The sequence below is a fragment of the Falco naumanni genome, chromosome 13 (genome assembly GCF_017639655.2).
Source record: "Falco naumanni isolate bFalNau1 chromosome 13, bFalNau1.pat, whole genome shotgun sequence".
In the NCBI taxonomy this organism is placed as follows: domain Eukaryota; kingdom Metazoa; phylum Chordata; class Aves; order Falconiformes; family Falconidae; genus Falco; species Falco naumanni.
Window position 1 is genome coordinate 19,413,844 of NC_054066.1, and position 17,192 is coordinate 19,431,035.

Below are 17,192 nucleotides of genomic sequence, written 5' to 3' on the forward strand. Positions count from 1 at the left end.
TTTTTAAATGTAGACATAAGCCAACAGGCTGTTCAGAATCCCCTACTGCTAATTTATTTGGCTCTGTGTTCCTCCATTAGGAGTGAGTCGTACTTCACAAGACCTCTGTGAAAAGTTAAATCAATCTATTGATTTGAGTCTGTTCAATCACTTGGCCTGCTTTAAAAGAAAAGGCTGCTATAACAATGAGATTTCATCTGCTACCGCCATGGGTGTGAGTGTGTGTGACACTCTTCCTCTGGGCTGCATGTGCTCCTTTGTCACCAAAAGGGCAATTTTTTGAAGTGCTGAGCTCCCAAAGGTGTCTAGTACATAGAATGCAGGCTCCAAGGTGCATCCACAGCTGTGCTGGGAGGTGGGCGAGAGAGTGGCCCTCTCGGGGGAAGACTTCTCATTCTTTCACAGGAGCCCAGCTTTTGGGGCAGGGAGGTGTTGCAAAAAGACTTTGAGATTAGCTCTGTCAGGATTGACACAGTAAGAAAAAGCTTAAACTAAACATTTCCATTCCTGACCTGGATTCTTCTTTCCAGGTATGCTGGCTTTTACCACAGAGCTCCAAGCATGAGGAAGTGACAGTCTTCCAAGAGCTGGTGTGGAAACATGGGAGAGCCTCACGCCTCTTACAACTTCTGCTAACCTGAGGTCTTCCCTTGAATTTTTTTTTTTTTTTAATTTAATGTCGGATTCTTTACCTAGTCTAGCAGTGCTGCCCAGATAATTGCTAGCAACGCCTACAGGACTCTTTCATGCATGAGGAGGCTATTTAGCTCATGCCTGTGTGCCTGAGGAGCTTGGCTCTGTTCTCTATAAGATCTCTCTGGCTCCTCTTCCTACGGCAGGTGAGTCTGGTGCTGAGGGCTGGTGATCTACTCTCATACCCCATGCAGGCCCACGGTGTGGTTCTTCCCTGCACTTGTTCCTTCTAATCCAGGACAGTGCAAGGCGGTTCTGGCCCTCCCCGGTGGTGGGTGTTGCCCAGGCTCCATCCACCCCAGCTTTGCTCTCGGCCACAGCTCCAGGAAACTGCTGATGGAGACGGTTCCTTGGCGCCCCTTGGGTGCTGGCAAGGTTTCCAGAGGGGAAGCCAGCCAACCCAGGATCGCTGCAGCACCGAGGCAAGTCCTAGGGGCTGGGATCACAGTGCTGGTGACTGTAGGCGAGAGAGTGATAGAGTCCAGGGAGAGAGAGGATGGGGAAGGAACCACAGAGCCAAGGGGCTGTTGGAGTTGATACCATGGCCTCTTCAACTGTGCACGTATGTGGAAAGGAGGATGCTCATGCAGAGCAGAGGAGGGAGCCTGCTTGGTGAGGAAATGAGGCTGGGGAACTTGAAGGCACCCAGCGCCCAGGTGTAGGGGGTGGTTGTTGCATGGTGACAAGGGGTTTGGAGGGAAGTCACAGCTGGAGGGGAATTGGGGTGGGAGGTGATGTGCTCCTCTTGTGCAGCAGAGTCCCTGTATGGGCTGGTCATCAGAGACAGCACGGGGAGTTCAAAGGAGTCTGGACACGGGAGGACAGGGTGGAACAGGATACGCTTCATGTTCTGTAAGCTGTACTCAAGGGACACGTAGTACGAGGAGCATGGGGAGGGCTGGAAGGTGTGTGAGAGAGGACCAGGGCTGCAGAGGTGGGAGGCCTGGGGGCGTGCATGAGAAGCAGTGGAAGCGGTGGGACCCAGGAGCACGTGTGGCACAGGAATGAAAAGTGTGAAGCAGTCAGTGGGTGCAAGAGGGGATGAAGGCTGAATGGGGTGGGAGCCCAGGAGGGGTGCGTGCCGGTGCGGACGGGGGCTGTGGGCGCACGGCGGGCACGAGGCTGTATATAAGGGGGCGCGGATGTAAAGCAAAAATCCGAACCCGCGCACGGGCGGTGGGGCTTTGCCGGCCCGGGGGGCGCGTGGCCCGGGGGAGAGGGGCGGATGGCGCCGGGGGTGGCTCCAGCTGCGGGGGGCGCCTACCGGCGCGGGAGCTGGCGGGGTCTGGCTCGGGGTTGTGCCGAGCCCCGAGCCCCCGTCCCGGGCTGCCGGCTCCCGACTGCGGGCTGGGTGCGCGGCGCGGCCCCCCGCGGGGCGCCGGTTCCGGTTCCGGCGGAGCCGGGGCGGCGGGCGGGGGCGGAGCCGCCGGAGCCCGAGCCTGCGCTCTGCGGCCGGGCGGCGCTGGGACCCGGAGAACAAGGGGCGCGGGGGGACCGGGCGCGCGGGGCCGCAGCCGGGCCGGGGGCCGAGGCGGGGCGGGGGCCGGGCCGGGCCGGGCGGGGGCCGGGGCCGAGGCGGCGGCCGGGGGTCGCGGGCCGCGCCGCGGGCGGAGGAGGGGAGGCGGCGGAGGCCTGGCGGCCGGGCAGGGGCGCCATGGCGGCGGCCGAGACCAAGATCATTTACCACCTGGACGAGCAGGAGACGCCGTACCTGGTGAAGCTGCCGATCCCGGCCGAGCGCGTCACCCTCGGCGACTTCAAGGGCCTCCTCAACCGCCCCAACTACAAGTTCTACTTCAAGTCCATGGACGACGACTTCGGGTGAGCGCGGACCCGGGCCCGGCCCGCCGCCGCCGGGGGGGAGCCCCCCGTGCCCACGCGCGGAGGGCGGGCTCCCGGGGGGGCGGGGGGGGGGGGCGCTGCTTGGGCCTCCTGGGGACACCCCCCCCGCACGCTGCTGGGGCCGGCTGCCCCCCCCCCCCCACGCCCGGGGGGGGCTGGGACCCCCGGGGCCGGGCGGCGCCCTTCGGGATGGCGGCCCCTCGTGCCGGTCTGGGGAGGGGGACCCGTGTCCGCCCGCCGCCCCTACTGCCTTGCCTTGGAAGGGGACAGGGATGGTCATCGCCCCCCCCATCCTGTCCCCCTGTCCTTGCCTCCTGTCGGGGGGAGGGCCCCCTCGCGTGCACCCCATCCAGGGGTGTGAGCATCCCCAGCTACTTCACCTGGGGGGGCGGGCTGGGAGCGATACCCACCCGTGCACATTCTCTGGGGCTGGTGGTCCCTGTGTGCTGCCTCTGGGGACAGTCCCCCATCCTCCCTTCCCCCACCCCCCCCTTCTCCCGTTAGTTCTGGGGGCAGCTGCCCCGCCCCCCCCCCCCCCTCCTCCCCCCCAGCTCGCTCCTCTGTGGGGGAGCTGGTGGTATTCTCCGGGCACCTTCTCCAGGGCTGCACCCTTACGTCTGCCAGAGGCACCCTGGAGGACACCATCACCCCGTCTTGAGGATCACCCCCTCCCCGTGCTCATGATGTTTGGGTAGCGCTTTGCCAGTGCAGCCCACCCTGGGGGTGTATAGGGGTGGTGTCCCCCCACGTATCCTACTTGGGATTGTTATTCTCCATCTAAAGGGCCTAGGCATCTCCCACTGTGCCTGCCCGGGGAGGGCTGCCCCTTGTTCCCTCAGCCAAGAGGGTGCAGGGGTAGTGCCCCCTCCATCAGCCGTTCCCAGAGAGTGGATTTGGGGACAGTTTTGTTCTTCGGCCATCCATTTTGGGGAGGACCATCCATTTTGGCAGCTTTGTCCTCCGTGTCTCATCTTTGGGAAGAATGGGTAAAGGGGACCAGCTTTCTCCTCCTGTGCCTCCATGGAGAAGGAGGGAGAGCTCTCCACGTGCTGCCCATCTCTGGGCAAGGGGTGTGTGCAAGACCCGCTGTGCGAGGTACACGTTCCATCTTCAATGTAAGATGTCCCACACTCGATCTCTGAGATGGGTCTCTGTAGAAAAGGGGCGCTGCCCTGCCTCGCATCCCATCTTCAGGGCAGCTCTCTTTCAACATTGATATTTTCATCACTTATTTTGTGATGATGCCCTTTGGTTTCTTCCATCATGTGTGGCTGTTTGGGGGTGAGGAGGTATACTCTGTCCCTTGTTTGGACAGTTGTACTCACTAGTCTTCTGGAGAGCCCTTGCTGTCTCCTACCTTTGTAAAGTCAGTGACCACTCTGCGGAGCAAGTACCCTGCGAAGCCAGCTCTCTGTAGGACCCTTTGTCCTCAGTTTTTGTCCAGCATCTTCCTACATCTGTATTTCCTCTAGCCTTTTTGAGGATCTCTGTTTCCATCCTGGGAAAGTAGCTTCTTTTGGCTTCCGTAATGTGTGACCCTTTACCATTCTGGGCACTTTGGTATTTGAAAGATTTGCGTGATCCTCCTTCCTCTAGATTTGTTTGTCCCTTTGAAGATTTAAGTGTTTACAGTATGGAGGCTGGGACTGTAAAAAGCTTTCAGTTTTGTAGTCTTCCTAGTGTCATCTTATTGCGCCAAATACCTCCCTAGGCTGTGATCTTGGCTCGTACCCTACGTTGAACAGGGCTGGGCCTGTTCAGGGCTTGGATGGAGATCGGTGTGGCTGCCTCAGCAGGGGGTGCTCTGCCCTCTGCAGCCAAATTATCCCAGTGCCCAGGTTCCCGTTAGCTTGGGAGGTGCCAGCTTTCAGATGAGGCTTGAAATTTGGAGTCACTCCTTTGACCACAGTCTGGGACGCTTTGCCTCCCTAAATTCCTCCTGACCAAGTGGAGAGCTTTGGTCCTCAGAAGCTTCTCCGCTCTCTCCAGGCAAAAGAAGTCTCCAGCCCTCATTTTCCATAAATTTCCAAGGCAGTATCAGTTGTCTGTGGATCATTTCCTGTCCCTCAGCTGTTGAGTAGCGTTGGGTGCTATGGAACAGCTGCCTCTCCGTGTCTCGGAGGGGACCGTGTTCATTGGTGGGAGAAGCGAATTCTCCGTGCATGCTGTTTGTAAACAAATGCTTCGGGATCCTTTGAAATGTTGTTCTTGAAGTGAATTCAAACTTGTCTTGAATGAAACATTGCCATGTGGGTGGGAGAGTGTCTGCGTAACTATAAACAAAGTTTAGTAATAAATAGCAGCGTCTCGCATTGGGAAGAGGGGTCTGGTGGCAGCAAAGTTCTGTGCTGTGCCTTTTCATCCTCCTCTGTTTCTTTAAGGCTCCACAAGAGGAGGCAGATGGTAGATTAATGAAACTCGGCAATAAAGCAGTGTAGGGAGTTGTGGATGCTAGCAGGGAGAGGGGAAAATCACTCAGGAAGACACAGCGAGTTTAGTTGCGTCAGAAATGCACGGGGATGAGATTTTTGTTGGGACCGATTCAGCTAATTCTTCTGGGAAGAGTGAACTTCTCTGGAAGGGAAGGTGTAGCTGAGGGGGGTCGGAGGCTGCGTGTAGGCAGCCTGTTCCTTGGCAAAGTCCTGTGTAATGAGTTGTGCAGTTGGAGCAGCGTGTGGCAAGGCCTTGTGTGGAACAGAGGAGAGAAGGCCTCTCACGGTGCCACCATGGATGTCCCATCAGGAAAGCTGGTTTTGCTCCTTTCCGGAGAGCTGAAGAATGTGCTGGTGGTTAGCTGGAGCATGGTGGGGAACAGCCAGAGCAGTCCAGCTGCAGCCTTGTCGCCGAGAAGCCCTGCAGCCCCAGCCACCATTCAAAATAGAATCACAGAATCGTTTAGATTGGAAAAGACCTTTAAGATCATTGAGTCCAACCGAAATATTTCATGATCCCTGGTAGCTGGTGTCCAGGAGAAAGCAAACCATTGGTCTGCAGGGAGAGACGGGGACAGACGGACAGGAGCCACCTCAGCTGCTTGACTGTAAATGCTCGGGCAGTTAGTGAAAACCAGGAGGAGTTTAACAATGGCTGTATTCAGAAGCTGTGTGCCAAGGAAGGGCATTGCGCTCTCACACGTGTGTCCCTCTCGGCCCCTTCCCCCAAGGTGCCCTCTGCCCAGCATGGAGGGTGGCCTGCTTTGTGCTGGCAGTTTCAGAGCTGGGCTGTTTTTTGTCACTTGTGCAGTATCCAGAGGTAGTACCCAGGGTAAAGCCCCTTCATGAAAGAGATGAGCCATTAACAGTGGATGGCTTTATGCCAGCTGATCGAGGAGGAGACCTGCAGATCCCGATGGCTCATGCTTTTTGTCAGTGATTGGACCTTTTGCAGGATCCCTGTGGCATAAGACTAAGTTTTCCTCTTGTCAGGAGTAGAGGCATCTCACCTTCCAGGGTCAGCTGCAGCAAGACATGGTCCAGCGTTTCCTCTCACCTCTGTTGCCCAGACTGAATCTGTTTCTCCCTTTTCCTTCTCTTTCCAGGCTGTGGATCTCCAGCCTGGCATTCCCTTCAGCTCACCCCATCCCCAAGGCAGTATTACAGCTGCAGTCTTGGTGTGTGGGATTTTTCATTCTTTTGTTTATCTTGTTAATATTTGTTTGCTCTGAGAATCAGGGTGGTGATGGAGCAGCTTCAGTGTTTACATCTCCTTGGAAATGTGAACTGAGGCTCCCCTGGGTGGCTGTGGAGTTGTCGGGCTATGCCGGGAACTAATCCTAGTCAAAGCGCTCAGCCCCAAATTAAGAGGACCCCAGAACGGTGTCACCTCTAGGTGGGAAGGAGGAGAAATGAGATTTCATGCACCTGATCCTGGGGAGAGGAGCTGTGAGCAGCAGGAAGGCTGCAGGGTTTCGTCACCTGGTGTACCCGATGTGTAGTGGGCTACAGCTGCAAATGGAGAATCCAGCCTGAGCCCAGCAGTGTGGAGCACTGGCGCAGGGTGCAGACGTTTGTGCCCTTGTTAGCTTTGTGTATTGCTGATCCCAGGGCATGGAGATCTGTGGAGCAGCTAAAGCAGGCTGATGGTGGAAATATGGCAATGTATAGATACGGTACACTCTTCTTGGACCCGAGATACTTTGTGTGGATGTGCCTCACTGTGAAGTGTGGAACTACCCTTAGCCTGCTAACCTTGCCCTCATCAGAGAAGGAGGGCGTTCTTTTTCTACAGCTTGAGGCTTTTTATTCAGCATTTTACAGGTGAGATCTGTGTGCTGGTCAGCAGGAGAGCACCATAGATCAGTGCAGTGCTATGACTGCTTGCGAGACCCATGTTCTCCATCAAGCCACCCACAGGTTTTTCATGGGGTTTTGAACAGACTTTTCCATATCTGTCTTTTTTGTTCCTGTAAAATGGAAATTCTACCAGTGCTCCTGTGCCTTGTTTTGTCCACTCGACACTGTGAGTTTCTTGGGCAAAGGTTTGTGTGGATCTTACTGTGGGAGAGCTCTCAGTTCTGTAAAAGTGCTGCAAGAACAGTATTGTAAATTCTCCTGGGGACCTGTGTTGTTGGGAAGGGAACAACTGTGCTGATGGTCTGTGGTAGTCTGTAGAATGCTGGGATGCGGGCTTCAGTGATGTGTAAAGTGTTGCCTCCTGCCCAAGTCCATCATGAGAAGCATACCTGTCTCTGGGCAGCAGGGATCTTCTCGCCAGCTGGTTGTGTGCGTGTTCGCCCTGGCTGCACTACAGGTTTGACTTTTCATCTGGCCAGGTGACTGGTACAACTCTGAAGATATTCTTACATCAATTGAAATGTAGTTTCTTTTGGCTCGTTTCTTGCTTGTAATTGATGCTGCTCATTTTCTGTCAATCGAAAGGTGTTCCCATAGGGGTGTGCTAAAGTTTAGATTAAACTTTTCAAAGCAGTTTCCGTTAAAGGAGTGCAGTTTGTGCATCCAGGTAAGTCCTCAGCACCTGGCTTGAAGTTCTATCTCATCTTTCCATGCCTTCTGGAATCCCTGAACGTTTGAATTTCTTCTGCGTGTGGAGAAAGCACTTGGGTGATCATTTTGCATATCTCCACTTCACCTGGCCACCTCTCCTTTTCCAGACTGGAGAGCAGAAAGGCCTGCTTCTCCTGCAAGGGGACCATCCCTCCCTCTCCATCTCACCTAGTTGTTCTGCATTGCTGGGAGGACACCAGCAATTCGTGGTGGGGTGCTGCTCCTCCCGCTGCTGCTGGTTTCTCCCTCTCGCAGGTCTCAATGCCGGTTTTAACTTCAGAGCTGTGGTGAGTGATTCCTAGGTCTCAGCTGTCAAATGAAAATCGGTATTATTAATCACTAGCCCAGTATCTAATCCAAACCTGCTTAATTATCACCTGCTCTCCAGAGCCGGGTATGAGGCAGTGATTAGGGCAACACTCTGGAGGCAGAACAAAACGGGTGCTGCTGGAATTCCCAGTGCAGGGGTCAGATGCCATTGGTATTTGGCGACCTCATCTCCTGCACATGTGCATGGGGAAATGCGTTGACGCTCACTGAAAGGCCGAGTGATTTATTTTTATTGCAGGGTCTTTTTGAAAGTGATGCCAGCAGTGACTGTCCTTCTGGCTGAAAGTGTTTGGAGCCGGGGAAGGGATTCTAAACTTAATAAGCAGTGTCAGTCCCTGAGCAGTGGTGAGCCGCTGGCATGGTGCCTCTGCTTTTCATGCCAGCTCTTTGTAGCACGAGTTGGGGGAGTTGTTTTATTTTGATTTTTGGAACTTTTTAAAAAAAATATTAGTTGGAAACTTTGCTGTCTGCCTTGTGCCTTTGCCTGTCCCGTGCCCCTGACGTGGAGATTACTTCCATGTCAGCGTGGATTTTGTGCAGGGAGAGGTTGGCAAGAGGTCTGTGAGCAAAAGGGCCTACAAAATTCCCTTGCGTGCTCACATCCTTTGTGGTGCTTCTGTCCAAGTGACAGCATTGACCCTGCTGTGAGGTGGCCATCGCTTTTCTCCATTTCCTGGCCAGTCCCTGTCCTTTCTGTGACATGTGAGAGGCCACAGCACCCCATGTGTTGTGCTCCCTGCTCTAGAGGATGTGTGGTTCCCTGTCTGCTCGCATGAGATGTGCTGCTCTGATTAGCTAGGGTCCACTGGAGGTTATTTTTTGAATATTTTGCAAGTAGGTTACTGCAGCCCATGCCTCTGTCTCCTGAGCTGCTGAGGATTTGGCAGAGAGCTGCTAACCACTGTCTGCGCTTGTGGTGGGAAGTTCCTGTAATGCTGCCCATGCTGGGGGGTGGCCCATCCGCACTGGAGCTGGTCCTGGCTGTAGCGGCTGCTGGAGGCTGTTTCCAAGCGTTGTGGCGGTGGTGGTGCGGGGGGCACAGCGGTGCCAGGGCTGGGGTGCAGATGGAGAGGTTGGTGGTATTTGCTCCTTCCCTGGTTTGTATTGTCTGTGCCAGGCAGTGTGTGTCCTGCTGTTTAGACCCAGCTATTACTGACTCCGTAGGTGTCCGGCTTTCTCTGTTGTGGTTGGAGCTGTGCTCCAAAGGCCACATTGGATGGCAGTCGTAGCCTGGTTTCTTTGCCCAGGGGTGGTGTTCAGAAAGCCAAGTTAGCCAAATCGGGCTGCAGACCAATTTCCCTAAGGCCTTGTCTGTACTATGCAAACAATGAAGCTTTAAAACAGCTATTGAAGTTGTTTGCAGCTAGAGCTGGTCAGAATTTTTTATTTTTACTAAATGTATTTTCTCCGAAAATATGGTGTTATGTTGAAGCCAGCATTTTTCTTGGAGAGGTATTGTTTTCAATTACGTTTTTGATGGGAATGTTTCTTAATTTTAAGCCTCTCTTGTCATCTTTGAAAAAAAGAGAAAGAAAGGTCAAGAAAAACCTTTCCCCTTACATGAGAATGCAGCTGTTCTGATACAGTTCTGTGTTTTGAAACCATCTGGAGGACTCCAGTCCTCCAAATTCCTGCACAGAGCAAAAACCTACCTCTATGTGTCAGAAATGGCCGTGAAGTAAATCTGTGCGCCCTGACTGTCTGTGATGCAGCTGTGCTCCAGCGTGGTTCAGTCTCTGAGGTCAAGGCCCAACACTGTTAAAAGTGGCTCATAAACCACCATAATCTGAGTTGTGACCTGAGGGTTGTTTGTTGTTACGGGATGATGGTGGTGGCCCCACTGCTCGGTCTTCTGGTTCCTGCTGAAATACAACTTCAGCGAGTTTCATCTAGAACTTGGCCATTCCTGAACCTCGGACCTAGTCTCACCCCCAGAGTGGGATCTTCTGGGTGGCGGCGCAAGGAGTGATGCTCCTTCCTGCGTGGCTACGGTGAGAGCAGGATGGGCAGCTGGGAAGGCAGTGTTTTATAATGGACTCTGAGAAAGAAGGGGCTGGCTGGCAGGGACAGAGGTAGATGGCCCATGAGCCCAAGGCCCGTGTGCTTGGAGTGCTGAGCCTTTAGTAAGTCCCTCTTCTCCAGCACGCTCCTGGTCTCCTCTACCAGGTCTCCCAGCTGGCAGACACATCTGGGTCTGCGGCCCTGTGGCCTGGACTCTTGAAGGTAGAGGTAGTTAGCCACCACCATGCCTTTCGCTACGCTCAGGGAAGGGCGCTCTGAGAATAAGCAAAGAAAATCTGGTTTCCCCTCCAGCTTTTCTGCTGCACAGATGTGTTTGGCTTTGGTCCTCTCTCAGGGTGTGCATCAGGCCCTCCATCTAGATTTGAAGGCTGTATATGTAGAGGTGTAGGGAGCATACATAGTTAAAATTCCTCAAGTCCTGTTTGAGTTCATGGTACTTAAAGTGGTGGGAAGTCTCTTCCATGTCTGCACAGCAGTTGCTGAACTGTTCTGTGCTGAGGGTATCTGCTGGAATTGGAGTGCTACTCCTCCACCCTTCACTACATCCAAATAGATACAACGATGTTGTTGTTTAGGATATTTGATCTCTGTAAGAGCCCATGAAGGAGACCTGGGCTTGCAGAACGCAGCAGAGACTGTGCCTGCAGGAAATTGCCTTCATGTTGTCACACCAGCTTTGCATCGTGCTGCACATCTGATGAGGCAGCAGTCAGGGCTGTGTGTTTTTGGTGCTTCCTATTGATTTCCTGCCCTCTCCATCCCTTGTTTGTTATTCGGAGCCTGCCCTTCTGACCTGTGCTGGATGGATGGTGGTTTTCCAGAAGGGGGATGTGGCACCACGTGGCTGTGTTACTGTTTGTCTCGGTGGTGCTGGTTTGTTAGGCAGCAGCTGGCAAGTTAAATAAAACTTAATCCTGTTGGAAATTTTTGGACCAAATCCTTTTGTGAAGGCTTTTTGGAAGGCGTTGAAGTAAGGTACAAATCTGGGAATTAGTCTAATCTCTGTGACTTTGCTTTGTCTATGTGCTTATCTATGTAATGCAGTGGTGGCCTTAGGAGAGTATGTGAGCTCTTGGGCTGTGAGTAACACTGTCTCCAAGGACTGCGCTAGCTTGCAGAGCTGAAGTATTAGTATCTCCGTGAGCCCCTCCTCTGAAGCTCTTGGTTTCACTTGTTTCTATCGCTGTGTTGTTACTGCTGTAGCACTAATATTGAGCCCATGCAGGAATGGGCTGGGATTCTCTGGAGGCTTTGGCAGGCAGAGATGCCTGGTGATGACCTTCCTGTGCCGTGTAATCCTGTATCCCAGTGGAGGGTTGGGACTGTTGTGGTTGTTGTATCAGTTATTTATTAAAGGACATGTGGCAGAGGCATTGTTTTTCCAGTCACAGCTAGCTATTGAAGGCAGCAGAAGCAGCATTTGAGTAACCTGCTCCGCTAAGTCATCTGTGTCTGTTATCCCCTCACCGGGGCATCTGTCAGTGTGTCTTGTTGGCTAAAATTTTCTATCTTGCAAGAACTGGAGGTAGAGAAGGTACAGTGAGCAGTAACTTAAGCGCTGCAGTGGGAGTCCGTTCTTCTGGTCCTGGCTGAAGATGCGAGTTGAAGCGGGGAAGGCTTCTTCACATGACTTGGAGCAGAGATCTGTTTCTGGGAGAGCTGGCACCGGCTGCTGTGTGGGAAGGTCTTTTCTCTGCTGGTTTTTGACCTGCCCCTAGGGTTTGGAGAGGAATTTATTTGCTACGTGGCCGCTCTGATCACTGGCAGCTGTCTCTGGGAATTCAGGGTCTGGGTAACAGAGGCTGTGGGGTTGTCCTTGTTTTCTGACGTCTGGCAGCTCCTGCCATGTACAGGCTGGTTCTGAGGACGCTGAGGGTCTGCCAGAGGGTTCTGTGTTTTGGGAGCTCTGGCTCTACATGGAGTAGCATAGCAGGGAAGCTGGTGCTAGCACGTTAGCCTGCCCACTCGCTGGGCTTCAGCTTTTTCCCTCCCCATTGCACTGACCAGCTTGAGATTCATGGTCCTTTTGTGGTCTCACCATCTGTGAGCAAATAGGTTGTCCCCTGTACACTGCAATGTGCAATGCCGCCGTTGTTGACAACCAGACCAGTGTCAGGAGCACGGTGACAAACGTGGCTTTGTGATCAGCAGGGCAGGGGCTCGGAGAAGGCTGCTGCTGTGCTGGTGGCTGTTAGCTGGTTGGCCCCAGGGCGCAGCAGCTTCTCAAATTGAAGCTTTTTTCCAGAAGCTGTGATGGATATGCAAACTCTGTACTTGTGTTTGCATACAGCTAACAAGCTGTCCCAGTTCATTCAGCCCTGCCTAGCTCAACCAGTATTTTAGTGCCTTTCACAGGGAGACTTGCCTATGGGCCCAGCTGAAGCTGTGCTATACTGGAAGCCCATACAGGGCCTTAATGTAGAGAGTCTTGCCATTGCACTGTGTTCATTTGAATTTTTTTCTCGCTGGCTTTTGTAGCTCTCAGGAGAGTGGATTTTCTTCATGGGTCTAGCAGCACAGCTGAGTCCCTTATGGCAGACCTCCCAGTTGCCTTCGATCCAGAGCTAGTAAATGCACCTTTAGGTCCTGAAGGGGTTCCTGTGGGATGGATTTTTCTTCCAGAGTGAAAATGTTTTGTGTCAGCTGGGACCAGAAAGTGGGTTAGTTGGGGAAAACTTCTATTCCCTGCCCAGGCATCCTGGAAGTGGCAGAGGACTTGCAGGGTGGCAGCATCTGCTTCAGCTTAGAGTGTGCTCTGCCTGGGTTTCCTTGGGGCAGCTCTGACTTAATGCAGAGGTATGTGACATCTATACAGCGTGTGCATGTTGAGTCTAATGCATCTGAGTTGGGTCAGCCTCGTGCAGCACATGTCCATGCTTCTGGATCCCCAGTGCAGAGGCATGGGAGCCCACTGCATCAGTCTTTTTTTTTTTTTTTTTTTCCCCCTGTGCTGATACTACAATGTGGGACACCACTGGAAAAATCTTTTGGTGCCTTCGTATGGTGTTACTTTTGGAGAATTGGGGACCTGTGCTCTGATAGGAAGCTACATGGTATACATGCTTTCCCATGTAGAGGTGTGTATACTTGGGGTGGGGACTGTCTGGCCATGTTATCTGTAGGGACCAGGTGAGCTCCTGGTCAGTCAACATGTGGTGCTGTCACTAAGTGCTTGTGGTGACTTTACGTGTAACTAAAGAAAAGATGCTTCGCAGGAATTTGGTGTCAGTATCACAGATAATTAGGAAGCTCAAAATCAGGGTCTTGTAACATACCAGCAGATCCACAGACGCAGGAAGTGGCCCTGTTGCAGTAGTAACTTGTGATGAGCCTTTCTGGGCTCCCATTCAGAATAGTTAATGTGTAGAGTGAGTAGTTCCACACAGTTGCCGAGCTCATGGGGTATTTATAGGCTGCAGATAGGTTGTGCTGTCTTCCACTGCACCTCTCCATAGTTGAAAGACCTGGGAGTTGGTAGCTGTGGCTTTGAGACCCTCCACAAGAGGAACGTTTCATATCACGTGTGATGGTGACTTCTGGAGGTCACTGACTGTTATCCAGCCTTTGGTGCAGTTGTCAGAAATGGCAGGTGGGAAGGTTTTGAATGGTATGAACAGGGTCAGGCCCAGGAGTTCAGAGTGTCAAAGAGAAGCAGCAGCTCATGAGTTGGACTTGGTCCTGCAGAGGTCGGGTATAGTGCTGCAGTGATCCAAAGCCACTGTCCTCTTCTAAACTGTGGGGAGGCTTACCCTCTTGTTGAAAAGGCTGCTGATTCCTGGTGTAAAGGTGGGTCCCAGCAAGTTCTGTACATGGCACTTCACACAGACTATGGACTAATGCCAGTCATCACTTACAGCCAGGCTGCTGAAACAGAAAAACCTGGCTGCTTGTGGAAGACAGCTTCCTTCCAGATCAAGACCATGGCTTGTGCCCCATTTCAGTAAATCTCTGACACTCCTTTGGAGGAGTCCTAGGCAGGTGATGGTCTCCTGACTGCCTAGATACTGCTTTGTCCAGTGGAACATCCATCCAGTGTCAGGAAGGGGTCCCATGGACCATGGCTTTCATAAAGGAAGGGAAAACTAGTATTTTCATTGCTGAGAGTAAACCAGCAGCAGGATGGGAACAGCTCGCATTTCCCCTGCTTCTTGGCTAATCACATTCCTTTTACAGTAATTGATTGGCTCCTGCTTTATGGCTCTCATCTGCTTTCTGGACCTCTAGTTGCGTGACTTGTGTGCCAGCACATGCTTGGTTTGGTTAGGACTGGAGCATCTTTCTTGTCTCTTTCTTTCAGCAGTTGAACAGTATTAGCTTGTTTGCTGGGTGCTGGCTGGAGAGCAAGCTTGGCTGGCCTAGTAAAGGATGCTTTGTAGGAGATTGCTCATTGTATTGTTCGAGGGCTTGGCCCTGCGTCTTGAAAGAAGTTTGGTGAAGATGACTGCTATTAGCTGAAATTAATGAAGTATATAAAAGGCTACTAAAACATGCTGTTTGCTGTCTCTCTGTACAGGGAATTTCTTGTACCATCCCCTGCACTGACACCATCAAAAGCAGGAGACCAGGTGAAACAGCTAGCCTTCCTCTACCTTTGGTTTTGTCTACTAGTAGATGTATCTAGGAGCTGATTGTTTAAACCATTGGTTTTCTCTAAGGTCTTCCTGCCTTGCTGACAATTTCCTGAGAGTGAAGTGAATATTTCAGGTTGTTCCAAAAATTAGCCAGGGCCCAAAGGTGAGGAAGAAAAAGAGCATGTATCCCTGTCCTAGCAATGGTCGGAAATGGTTCTTTTCAGCATTTGGATTCCTCATGCTGTCTCCTACCTCCTGCAGTTTAGAACCAGAGGGACGTAGCGTCGTCGTTTGTCCTTTTTCAGAGTGCTGCAATAGCCTGGGATCGGGGACAAAGTTCTTTCTTTGCCACCATGCAGCTGTTGTGACTCTGAAAGGCTGCTCTTTGCATGAGTCCTTCTCATTGTCTTTGGCAAATGTTTTGTGGTGGAACTTAGTTTTGAGCTTTATTAACTCCCTGTTGGTTTTATAGAAGTTCTCTCTAGGTCTTATAGACACAGTTAGGAGAGGTGTTGTTGATGGTAGCCCAGCTGGATGTGAAAAGTAGATGCAGTCATCTACAGCTTGTTACGCTTCAAGGCCCCTTCCCACCATGTAGGAGGTTGGGCTGGTTTAGTTGGGGGACTTTTGCAAAGTTGTTTGTGCTAGGAGAGAGTAATGTGAGCTGGTCAGTGTCTTGAGGGCAGGACGTGTGGAAGCTGCTTTGTCATCTCCTGGTGAAGATCTGTCATTAAATACAAATTAATTGTTAACAAGGCGGGGGAAGCGAGCCTCACTTCTCCTCCCCACAGACATGTGCCTCAGTCTGTGCCTTCCCAGACCTGCTCTGGTGGTGGCTGGCCAGCAGAAAGGTACTGAGAGCAGGGAGCTGGTGCTGGGCAGGGCTGCTGTGCTGGGAGCCTGGGATAAGGGGGTGCTGGCGAGCAGGCTGCTCTGTGGCAGCTCCCTGCTTGTCCAGGTGTGGAAGTCCAAGCTTTCAGACTTTTGTTTCCCACCCTCCCCCTCTTCCCGTTTTCCCCCTCTTCTCCTCTCCTTGCTCTCCTGCTGAGTTGATGCTTTTCCAGGAATGAGCTGTACTGCTGGCCCAGCACATTCCACAGCAGCAGCGCTTTCTTGGCAGGAGCCTCGTTTGCTGTTAAAAAGCAGAACTGACTTGGCGTCGCTCAGCTGAGGGCCAGAAAAGAAAGGCCTGGTCCTGCCTTCCTCGCGGTGCATGCAGAGCCTTCACGGACATCACGGCCCTCTCTCTTGGCTGTTGTATGTGTGCTAACACCACACCATACCCTCAACACCCTTTGGAGCCCTTTACAGCTCCTTGCTGTTGTCTTAATCAGCGTGAAGTCCCTAGGCATTGCAAGAGGGGCTGTTGCTTTTCTAGCCAGCCTAGAAAGGGCTGAATGACTTCTGTGGAGCTGCAAGGAGTTCCCTGGCACCTATCCATAAGCTTCTTGGTAAGGTGGTGGTGTGCCCTTTGTGTTTTGCTGCTAGCAGTAGCTGGGTAAGCCCTTTTTCCACCTTTCTGTACAGTTCCCTTCTCTGCGTCAGCGGGTGCTGCTGTGTTGCAGCTCTGCATTGTGGGCTTTTCCTGCCGGCCGTGTCCAGATGGAGCCAAGTGTCACAACAGAACAAGCCTCCTCTGGTTTGCTTGCTGTCTCTGAACATTCATATGAACCATAGCAACAGCACCAGGGATTTTACCTTGTCTCATACACATTTCTCTGGCAGGGACTTCTTTGGGCCTGTTTCCTAACCCACCTTGAATTCAAGCCCAGCTTTTGGTCACTGTTCTGTCTGTGGATTTACCTCTGTTCCCCTGAAGGTCTTTTCTGCAGACATGTAACCTCAAATCTTTGTTTCTCACAATGAGCCCTTGCACTTGTCTTGTATCCTTGCGTTGGGCTGTGCAAGCTCTTAGGGTTGTTGAGGAGCTGAAACTGATCTACCAGGGTGAAGAGCCTGGCTGGGCTTCTGCTGGGAGTTCCCGTTTGTCCTGATTTCCAATTCAAAGAGCCTGAAAGTGTCACTGAACCTTTGGGGGCCTGGAGAATGCTTGCTTTGATGATGTCTCTAAATGTCCTTCTGGGGGTTGGAAGCATCGCTCGGGCAGGGCGGGTCGGAGGCCAGGCCTGTTGGGCTTGTTTGCAGAGCAGTGCTGCAGCCAGATGGTCACTCGGAGATCAAGGCAGGAGGGGCCGCCTGGGCTCTTGGGCTCACTTCGAAATCAAAGTCTGTAGCTTTGCTTTGATAAGTGCTGCTCCCGGGCAGGCCTGTGAGGTCGGGTAGCTCGTTCCTAAATGCCATTCCTTTTCCAGTCTTTGGGCTAGATGAACAGGAGGTCTGTCCTGTGTCATCTGCCACCCAGTGATGCCGGTAGGACTGAGCGCAGGTCCAGCTGGAGCCAAGCATCTCCTGGACAGGGGTGTTGTGGTTGTCCTGGTGTGTGTCCAGTGGAGTGATTTCAAGTGTGTTGATGAGGGGTTGCTGTGGAAAACAGGTGCCATCTTAGATGTCTGTTTGGCCCCTGCCTGAGTGACAGTGGGGGGAACGTGCGGAGGCTGTGGGGCAGTAGTGGCGAGCATGGTTGAGCGAGGCTGTAGAGATTACAGCCTAAAAATAAAGGAGACTCTTGCTGTGGTTTCACTCATGGGCGCAGTGTCCCTGCTCCTGAGGAGAGTGGGTAGTAGCTTGAAACGGCGTGACCTGCTCCCCGAGGAACCCTAGTAAAGCTCCC

General features: G+C 52.8%; 1 protein-coding gene across 4 annotated transcripts in view; it reads left to right on the top strand.

Annotated features, from left to right (window-relative positions):
• The first annotated feature begins 2,265 nt into the window (after positions 1 to 2,265).
• The window catches only part of DVL3 (dishevelled segment polarity protein 3), a 35,593-nt gene continuing 20,666 nt past the window's right edge, over positions 2,266 to 17,192 (top strand). For 2 of the 4 annotated variants that reach the window (XM_040613420.1, XM_040613423.1), the window contains exon 1: positions 2,266 to 2,514. In XM_040613420.1, the coding sequence (XP_040469354.1) occupies positions 2,348 to 2,514 (167 nt within the window). In that variant the 5' untranslated portion in view covers positions 2,266 to 2,347. The remainder of the gene's footprint in view (positions 2,515 to 17,192) is intronic. The other 2 variants (XM_040613422.1, XM_040613424.1) reach the window with 1 other exon arrangement.